Source organism: Brassica oleracea, chromosome C3 (genome assembly GCF_000695525.1).
Source record: "Brassica oleracea var. oleracea cultivar TO1000 chromosome C3, BOL, whole genome shotgun sequence".
Classification (NCBI taxonomy): domain Eukaryota; kingdom Viridiplantae; phylum Streptophyta; class Magnoliopsida; order Brassicales; family Brassicaceae; genus Brassica; species Brassica oleracea.
Window position 1 is genome coordinate 4,905,453 of NC_027750.1, and position 10,882 is coordinate 4,916,334.

Consider the following 10,882-nt stretch of genomic DNA (forward strand, 5'->3'; position numbering starts at 1 on the left):
CGTGACTGGCTAGAAAATATGAGCACATAAATGAGATTGATATAAGATTTTTGTTGTTGTTTTCAGACTTGCTCACAAGTGATAGTGAAACGGTGTTAACCAGAAGACATATATACGAAATTAGTAGCAAATCAAAACAAAAAGGATAAAGAATATGGCTAACTAATGTGCATCATATATCACCATGAGAATGAAATTCAGAATTCTTAGAAAATAGGTTGGTTCATCTTAACTTATATTATACTTTTTATCAAACTAACTATCAAATTAATAAATAGTATACAAAATAATATTCTCGCACTTTCCTTAAATAAAAGTTACGAAATTACCTAATATGATTAACGTATGTATGACAATTAATGATTATGAATAATAAATATTTGATAACAATTTTTGCATTTTAGTTATTTTTTGTTTAACTTTATATTATTAAAAGATATTAAACAATCACATTACCAATACCATATAATAAAAATAATACTTTTTCTATATTTTATATTTTGAATCTTTAAAATGACTATAAATTACTTAAAATTTTTCACACTAAAAATTTGTGATCAATAGTTTAACTTTTTTTATAATAACAAGATACAAATGATCATAAATCGTATGAATATAAAGTCCTATTTAATAGACATTCATATTATATATTAATATAGTTTAAAATTAAACTATATACATATAAAAATACATAAATATGTTAATTTATAAATTTGTATTGAAAAAAAATTGAAACCTTAATATTTTAATTTTGAAATTTGCACTGAAAATATCGCACATTAAAATATCATTAGGCCTGAATTCTACAATGGAGTTTTTATATGAAATTTTGAATTTCAAATTTTCGGTCCTGGGGGACGGCGGAGGCTAGGTTAGCCGAAAGATGGTTATCGGTTCAAGAACGCAAGGTGTCATGTATCAATTGATTGAAAGGCCGGAAAGAAAATGTTGAATTCTCAATAATAAATATTTATATTAAAATATACTATATATCTATGTCCATGTCATTGAACTTTAGTTATATATCTTATTGAATAAATAAAAAGATATGTCATTGAACGTTAGTTATATATCTTATTAAATAAATAAAAGAATAGTTTTGATTATTTACCAAAACAATATTGTAAATAAATAAGACGTATTGTTTTGATTTATGTGTTTATTCTAATCTAATTAGATATATAATATATAAATGAATACAAATAAATAATAATATACAAAAATTATTCAGTAGGCATATATTGTATATGTTGGCCTCTAAATAAACATGTGTTATTCATATAAAACAAAAAAGGATATTAGGAGGTATTAAAACGTATCAAGGTTTTTAAATCCTTGATGTAGGTTCTTGAGATAACTTATTATGTTCATCTGCCACAGTCAGCCGCACACTGTCTTGGGTCCGCGTAACATATTCTCTCCTCGTTAACTCCACAACAAAAACACCTGCGGGCTTTGTCACTTTTTGTGGGGCATTGGATTTCCGTGCAAGTTTTTTCAGGTGGCATGAACGGGCGTTCAATAATTTGGCCATCGACAACTATATAAACAAAAAAATAATAACAATATCATTTGGAGCAAAAAAATTTATCAAGGATATTATGATGTGATTAAAATAGTGAAAAGTAGATGATAAACAAAAGAAAATTATTATAAACACATACATTCATGAAGAGGAAATAAAGCAATTAAGATGATGCAAAAGATAGCGAACTGTGATGACGACATATTATTCTTTGTGATATTTTTTTGATACACACTATTTTTTTTTGTTTTTTTTTTGTTTTATTGTTTGATGGTTGAAATTTCTATGTAAGATGGTAGTTAATTTATAGGTTTTTCAATTAATCTCTAGATCTAATTATGTAAGATAGTAATGCATATTTTGTATGGCGATCCACAAAAATTGGTTAGATTTGTTTGACTTGTTTTGTGATAATTATAATGGTGTTCACTTTTATTTTTTTATTGTGCTTATGGAACTAGTCAAACTGAACTATTGTGTGGTAATCATATTTGAATAATATGTATGAGTTATTAACTGTTCTTTTTTATTTTTAAAACACGAACTACTTATTATATATAATCAACTATTTCTTTTTATACATATACATATATTTATTTATTTATTTATTTATTAAATGTATCTGAATAATAAAAAATCATTACTATTAAAACAGAAACATGACTTATTGATAAAATTGATAAAAGTTATGTCCAACTATGTATTTTCTTTATTTAAGGAGCCACTTATTATTAATAATATTAATTCAGAATCACTATTAATATTTATCTCTACTTTCACCGGACATGTGTTTTCAAATAAATAAATGCCCCTCATTAATGGTAGAATGGTAATTGCCATATGGACTAACAAGTAGCTAGGGTGTCAAAATGAGTTAGCTTGCTCAACTCAGCTCAACTCATGGTGAGTTTGGATCTTTCATGAGCTAGCTCAACTCAGCGCATTTACTATATGAGCTTTAATATACAAACTCGAACTCAGATCATCTAGATCATGAGTTAAATGAGCTAACTCGCGATCATACATAAAAAAAATTATAAAATAATTAAAAAATAAAAATAAATAAAAATAGAATATTTTTTATAGTATAATTTTAAATTTAAAAATCCAAAGCGTCTATATTTAAATACTGAATAAAACCAAGACCTAATATATTTAATCAAAGCTAAATCAATGGTCCAAAAATATATTTTACATAAAAGTCATGTGATGATTCATATTCAAACTCTTTATCTACTCAAATCGTAAAGATATATATTCCGCATGAAAGTCTTAGGAATATTTAGTTTTATATTTTAGTTCTAAAGATATATGATATGAGGATTTATATCAATATTCCTTTACATTTTAGTATATATTTATTACTTTTGGTTTTATATTTTAATTTTATAAGATAAATATGATTAGTATAGAAATTATTTTTTCTTACGTAAGAAAAATAGAAGTCATCAATATATATATACATATAAAGTATAAAACAACCAAGCTCATGAGTTAGCTCATGTTCATTAAAGATCGTTCATATAACTCGTGATATAATTTAGGCTCGATCATTAAAGTCATTTATTAAATAAGCCTAAAAAATAGAGATCATGCTCATGGCGTATAGCTCATTTTCACACCCCTACAGGTAACCATACAAATCGTGGGTGGAAGCTAAGCAAGCTTGTAACACCCCCAAACCGTTTTAGACATTGGTCAATCAACCGGGCAACAATCAAACAAGAACATACCCGAACGATCTTCCTCTGCCAAGTCCGGAAGTGTTACAACGGGTTGAGAATAGACGTTCCAAGTCACAAAACATAATTCTGTAACCCAGAGTATCCATTCTAAACTTGTGTCCTCTAATCTTTGGCCTGAGGCTTTGCAACCCGTACCGAATCATAGAGTTGTGTTAGGTTGGACTAACCTAATATCAGATTCAACACGTCGCGAATATAAAACATACTTTATTTCATATATATAAAACATGAAGTTCACAAGCCCAAAATATTATACATATGGTCCATGGACGCAACCGAAAGTAAAACATACATTCATATATCTTGAAAACGAGTCTTTAGCAAAAGATGTCCAATTTACACCAGCTCCTACAGTTCCGCGAGCGCTATGGTCCTTTCTACTGGTCACCTGCAAAAGGATGTGAGGAATGAGTGAACTAGTTTCACTCAGTGAGCCAGGGTTCCCTATCTAACATATACAACTACCCGTCATTCTAAATCCCACCCCAAACACAAGCAAGACGAGTAGTTCAACAAACATATTCGAAGCTTAAATGATTAAGCAGTAAACAATTAAACCATAATAAATTAAAACACTCTTTATGAGTGTCACATCAATCAACCATATATATATATACTTAGGGCCCAATAGAATCATTCTTTCTCCACATAAGGGACATCGGCAATCCCTTCACTATTACACCACACAGGCGTAGGCGCTCGGGAATCGCCCGGTCACGGTCCTCAATCGGAATCGCCGTGCCCCGGTTCTCTATCGGACTCGCCGGGGGCTGTCACATCCATGTGGGACACTCGGCATTGGTGATCAAACCAAGTTAAACCGAGCCCAGCACTTTGCGGACCCCGACCGGCTTAGTGGTACCATTTGAGAAAGCAATGACCTGCAAACTACTACTAGAACCACCACGAGGTTCTCACACAATATTACCAACACGAGGTACACATTATAACAACATAATAATCACACAATCACAATAATCAGGGTGCTTAGACTAGTCTTGCTATCCACTTAGACAAGACATCTGACACCTAGACCGGTCCGACAATCCTAGCTCGGAAACCGTCTCCGATGTCAGGAACCTGCATTAAAAATTCGTTAACAAACAATTAACCGTGACTCACAGTGATTAACCGATGTGGCTTGACTTTCTGATTCCAGATGTTGACCAAACCTTTTTTATTCCCTCCAAATCTTTGTCTTGGTACCGTGATGTTAATCCCCAAAACCCAACCTCAATGTCTTGAATGAACTGGTCTGGACAGATCAGAACTTGGAAAGAACCTTCTTTCTCTTCTGGACAGTCTTTCGGAACTTTCCGGCAGTTTATCTATCTTCGAAAAATGTCTATATTTCTAAAGCACCTCACTTCTTTCTCTCTCTCTCTCTCTCTAAGCCACGTTTTGGAGTGTCCTTGGTGTGTCTGAATGAGAAAAAATGCACCAAGGTAGCTGGGTATATATAGAAGTTGCCGGCCAATAAAGAATGAGCCACCCGATCGCATGTGTGTCGTCCTGCATGCTTTCGGTCGCATGCGTGGCGACACATGGGCGTCCACATGCCATGTTGCATGCTCTCTAGCCATGCTAGAAGACACCTCCACGTCCACTTGCCCTTCAGTATGTCTGGTGTTCATGCATCGCGACACACGGGCCTCTGCATGTCGGTTCGCATGCGCAGATCGCAGGTACTGCGACACCACGTGCTTCTATGTGTCAAGCTGCATGGATCTGCTTCATGCACGCCTACACCTCCTTCTTGTGTGGACACTCAGCAGATTAAATGGTTGACACCACGTCCTGATCCCTTAGATCAAGCCACCTCGAGCTTCTCGATCGATTTGCGCGATTTCGGTCCTTCTGGTGAATTTTCGTCCCGCGATCAATCCCGAATATTTTTCCGCTCCTGTTCTGATGAGCTAAATATTTTTAATAGACTCCAGACTAACCTTAACTTTTGAGGATAAAAATTTCTCAAGTCTTCGGCTTCCCCGAGAAATTCCATAAAACCGAAATCAGGTTTTTTTTTTTAAGACGGGTTATTACAAAGCTCATGAGGTATAACTCATGAGGTATAGTTTAAAATTAAACTACATACATATAAAAATACATAAATATGTTAATTTCTAAATTTGTATTGAAAAATATTGAAACCTTAATATTTTAATTTTGAAATTTCCTTAATATTTTAATTTTAAAATTTGCATTCAAAAAAATCGCATTAAAAAATCATTAGGCCTGAATTCTACAATGGAGCTTTTACATGAAATTTTGAATTTCATTTTTTTTTTGAGTCTAGGTTAGCCGAAAGATGGTTATCGGTTCAAGAACGCATGGTGTCCCGTATCAATTGGTTGAAAGGTCTGAAAGAAAATGTTGAATTCTAAATAATAAAAATTTATATTAAAATATATACTATATATATATGTCTATGTCATTGAACTTTAGTTATATATCTTATTGAATAAATAAAAGGACATGTCATTGAACTTTAGTTATATATCTTATTAAATAAATAAAAGGATAATTTTGATTTATTTACCAAAACAGTATCGTAAATAAATAAGAAGTATTTTTTTCATTTATGTGTTTATTCTAATTTAATTAGATATATAATATATAAATGAACACAAATAAATAATAATATACAAAAATTATTTTTATATATGATGTTCATCTCGCGCAATTGCGTGGATCTTAATCTAGTAGAATATGAAAGTGTCTAAACACAAATACAATATGCATAATTTGTATTTGTTGGGCTGCAAATAAGCATGTGTTATTCATATAAAACTAAAATAGAAATGAGGATGTATTAAATAAAATGGTTATTCAAGTTTTTTAAGTCTTTGATGTAGATTCTCGAGATAACTTATGGCTTGCCGCACCTACGCGAACATTCTTCTTGGCTCATGTAACACATGTTTTGAGCCTTAACTTTGGAGGAACAACAAGAACAAGTGTGATTTTCTTTGAGTTCGTGGCATGGGGTTTGCGTGCAAGTTGGTTTAGCTGCTGCACCCTGACCATCGACAACTATATAAACAGAAAGTAACAACAATATCATTTGGAGGAAAAAAATAATTGTCAAAAATATTATAATGTGATTACAATAGTGAAAAAGATAGTTGATGAACAAAAGAAAACTATTATAAACACATACATTCATGAAGAGGGAATAAAGCAATCATTATGATGCAAAAGATAGTGAACTGTGATGATGACATATTGTTCTTTGTAATATTCTTACGATGAAAACACCTTTTTTTTTTTTTTGAATCTTTACGTTTACTGGTTTGATGGTTGGAAATTATGTTTAAGGTGAAGATCAATTTATAGAGTTTTAGCTTATAGATAAAAGTATGTAAACTAGTAATGCATGTCTTGTATGGCGATCCATAAAAATTGGTTAGATTTGTTTGACTTGTTTTTTTTTCTAATTATCGTGTGGTAATTATATTGGTGTTTAGCTATTTTTATTTATTAAATAGAGAGAAGATAGGTACAACTTTCTGTTTAACTTCTGTTTTCTTATGAAATTGGTTTGCTGGTTTCAACAAGTCAAGACTGGGATGCGTATGTGTAGTACAAGGTGTAGCGTAATGACTGCAGTCATTCTCATGTATGATCTGTTCTGTTTCAAGTATAGGTTTGTTTTCTGTGGAGACGAACTTAGTGATATTTGAATATTTGTATTAATGGATAGGAGAATGAGAGTAACAAGTTTACAAAAATGATACTATAAAAGCCAGAAACCATAACAAAGTTGCTAGAAGAAACCTCTTCAAATGTAAATACTCAAATGCTAAAACCTCATCATCATACATTAGTAGCTACTTTCCCCGGAATCAACTCCACCGACTCTTCATCAACCTTCTCACTGTCGTTCAACACTTGAGCTGGACCACTGGTCGGTTTCTTAGCCACGGTCACGGACTGCTGATAACCAATACCACCACAGATCGTAACAAGAAGACAAACCAACCCAACAGGACTCGCATGCTTGTCCCAAATCAGAACATTAATCACAACAGTCAAGAACTTGTTCACAACACCCGTCACAGTAAAAGCCGTAGCGGAGATAGCTTTCCTCGCAGCGAACCCAAAGAAGCTAATAAGAAACCCAAACACACACGACAACGCCACAGCGAAAAACGCAACGGGCTCAAACAAACTCCCTCCGTTAGCATTCACCGCCGTGAAAACATCCGTGTACTCCCCCGTGAGGAACCAAAAGATCGGCGCAATCATCAGCGACAAGAGATTATTATATAAAACAAACCCCCACGTGTTGAGCTCAAGACTCGAAACCATATGCTTAATATAAACCATCTCGGTAGTTATCGTAACGAGATAAGCCAAGGCCCACGAATAGGCCGTTAGAGTAAAAGCAGAGTCGTTCGCCACGTAACCAACCGCGCCAGCGAGGATCACTAACAAAGACAAGAACGTGAGCTTCGAAGGACGCGGCTGGGAGCGGAAAACCGTATCCGCGATCGCGACGAGGAGAGGGGTGAGAGACCTGAACACGATGAAGGTGTCGACGTTAGCGTGGCGGAGGAGGTTCGTGTTGGTGAAGATCGCGAGGTAGAAGACGACGGCGGCGGGGAGGAACTTCTTGGCGGTGTCCCACGTGAACGCGTCGTGGTGGAGGAAGCCTAGCTTCCCGAGGAGGTAGACGCCGACGGTGGAGGTTAGGTACTGGAGGGCGGTGAGGAGGCCGGGGTAGTTGAAGTAGGTGATTGCGAACTTGTTGATGACGGCGAGGAGGCTGGAGCAGAGGGCGTAGCCGACGACGAGGCTGCTCGTGGCGTAGGAGGATGATGACATTGTTTGTGATTGTGTTTAACCAGATCGGAGAAGAGAGGAATTGGATCTGGATCGAGAAGTATTAGAAGGAGGGAGGAAGGGAGGGAGGCGACGACTTATTTACACGAGTGTCGTGCGGGATTGGCTATTGCATGTTTGTGATCTTTTTAAGTCTTTGACGTTACTTTTTAGTTAATGAATCAATGTTAATTTGGTCAAATCAACCACTAAGGGAAGCTAATTAACAAAATGATTCTTTGTGGGGTTTGAAATATACAGCTATACATTTTTTTTTAACTTTGAATAATTATGCAATTGCAACTACGAGAAATATTATAGACGATTTTATAGATAGAATCTGACAATTCTACGTGCCCTATGAGGATTCACGCTTATGAGATCCATCACTTGACGGTATTCCTTGTGCACACGGTGCATATCTATTGTAAGTCTTTTTCTTCTTTGATTCGCATAATTCCGTCTTTTCTGAGAATTGAAACTCAGACCTCTTGGTGTAGAAGCATTAATGAACTCTTGTTCAAACGACTGGACCAAGTGGACTTCCACAACTATACATTTCTTTTATAATCATCAATATACAGCTATACAAATACAATTAGAGCTGGGAATTAAAGTTATTATCCGCGGGTTACGTCCTCTTTGAGCGTGTGTGGTTCGACTGAATACGGTGCGGTTGGGATTATTTTAAAGTATTTGTTAACCCGTAAAGTTTTCAAAGTATTTTTTTTAAAATACTTTTTGTAAAATTATATAAAATATTATATAATTATATAATTTCAATTATAAATATATTATTTTAATATTAATTTCTAAATAATATTTATTATATAATTAAAAAATTGTTTCTAATATAATTAATAGTATACGGATTTTGGCGGAGAGGATGTAACTATAAGATTTTTTGTATACGGATTATGTGAGTTAGATTTTTGAATAAAAAATGATTCGGCCCACGGGCGGGTCGGGGCGAGTTGACAAACAAACACACTAGCTATACATTATATATTTTAACTCCAAGTAGATCTGGATCTGCGCGCGCGGATTGTGTTTTCAATTTTATTGAAATATAAATTACAAAGAAACATATACTTAAGTTAATTATTAAAATAGTTCTATCATATATAATGCATCTCCTTGGGGAGTTTTGATTTATAAATGAAAGATAATTAAGAGATAACACCTTTGTTCCTAAATACAGGATGTTTTACATAATTTTGATGTTTCAATATATAAGATGTTTTATTTTTCTATGTAGCTTTTACTTTATTAAAAACTGTGTATCCAATCATATTTTAATAGTATATTTTGTAATTGGTTGAATACTAATATTTTATAGTCTTAATGATATTTTCTAGATAAAAAGTAATTTTCTTAACATGTGTGTTTCTACATAAACATCTTATATTTAGGAACAGATGAAGTATTTCTTAATATATATTTTTAGGTTTTATTAAATATATCTGAATAACAAAAAAAATTATTCAGTAGGCATATATTGTATATGTTGGCCTCCAAATAAACATGTGTTATTCATATAAAACAAAAAAAAAAGATATTAGGAGGTATTAAAACGGTTATCATGGTTTTTTAAATCCTTGATGTAGGTTCTTGAGATAACTTATTATGTTCATCTGCCACAGTCAGCCGCACACTGTCTTGGGTCCGCGTAACATATTCTCTCCTCGTTAACTCCACAACAAAAACACCTGCGGGCTTTGTCACTTTTTGTGGGGCATTGGATTTCCGTGCAAGTTTTTTCAGGTGGCATGAACGGGCGTTCAATAATTTGGCCATCGACAACTATATAAACAAAAAATAATAACAATATCATTTAGAGCAAAAAAAATTTATCAAGGATATTATGATGTGATTAAAATAGTGAAAAATAGATGATAAACAAAACAAAAAAAAACTATTATAAACACATACATTCATGAAAAGGAAATAAAGAAATTAAGATGATGTAAAAGATAGCGAACTGTGATGACGACATATTATTCTTTGTGATATTTTTTTGATACACACTATTTTTTTTTGTTTTTTTTTTGTTTTATTGTTTGATGGTTGAAATTTCTATGTAAGATGGTAGTTAATTTATAGGTTTTTCAATTAATCTCTAGATCTAATTATGTAAGATAGTAATGCATATTTTGTATGGCGATCCACAAAAATTGGTTAGATTTGTTTGACTTGTTTTGTGATAATTATAACGGTGTTCACTTTTATTTTTTTATTGTGCTTATGGAACTAGTCAAACTGAACTATTGTGTGGTAATCATATTTAAATAATATGTATGAGTTATTAACTGTTATTTTTATTTTTAAAACACGAACTACTTATTATATATAATCAACTATTTCTTTTTATACATATACATATATTTATTTATTTATTTATTTATTAAATGTATCTGAATAATAAAAAATCATTACTATTAAAACAGAAACATGACTTATTGATAAAATTGATAAAAGTTATGTCCAACTATGTATTTTCTTTATTTAAGGAGCCACTTATTATTAATATTATTAATTCAGAATCACTATTAATATTTATCTCTACTTTCACCGGACATTGTGTTTTCAAATAAATAAATACCCCTCATTAATGGTAGAATGGTAATTGCCATATGGACTAACAAGTAACTAGGGTGTCAAAATGAGTTAATTCGCTCAACTCAGCTCAGCTCACAGTGAGTTTAGATCTTTCATGAGCTACCTCAGCTCAGCTCATCTACTATACGAGCTTTAATATACAAACTCGAACTCAGATCATCTAGATCAT

At 32.8% G+C, this 10,882-nt stretch overlaps 1 protein-coding gene and 2 long non-coding RNA genes across 3 annotated transcripts; all 3 read right to left on the reverse strand.

The window, feature by feature from the left end:
• Positions 1-5,994: 5,994 nt before the first annotated feature.
• On the reverse strand, positions 5,995-6,582 carry LOC106333985. The gene is made up of 2 exons (XR_001268502.1): positions 6,431-6,582; positions 5,995-6,303 (listed from the first exon to the last, which is right to left on the reverse strand). It is a non-coding gene; the product is annotated as an uncharacterized LOC106333985 (long non-coding RNA).
• A 455-nt stretch (positions 6,583-7,037) lies between these two features.
• Positions 7,038-8,243, reverse strand: LOC106331592 (GDP-mannose transporter GONST4-like). The gene has a single exon (XM_013769981.1). It carries the CDS (start codon positions 8,095-8,097, stop codon positions 7,087-7,089), a length of 1,011 nt encoding a protein of 336 aa, XP_013625435.1. The 5' UTR covers positions 8,098-8,243; the 3' UTR covers positions 7,038-7,086.
• Positions 8,244-9,601: 1,358 nt separating this feature from the next.
• LOC106333966 lies at positions 9,602-10,173 on the reverse strand. The gene is made up of 2 exons (XR_001268497.1): positions 10,027-10,173; positions 9,602-9,897 (listed from the first exon to the last, which is right to left on the reverse strand). It is a non-coding gene; the product is annotated as an uncharacterized LOC106333966 (long non-coding RNA).
• Between the last annotated feature and the right edge of the window lie 709 nt (positions 10,174-10,882).

Excerpts from the sequence above, each read along its gene's own strand:
- LOC106331592 (XM_013769981.1), bottom strand. The coding sequence starts at position 8,097 with ATGTCATCATCCTCCTACGCCACGAGCAGCCTCGTCGTCGGCTACGCC.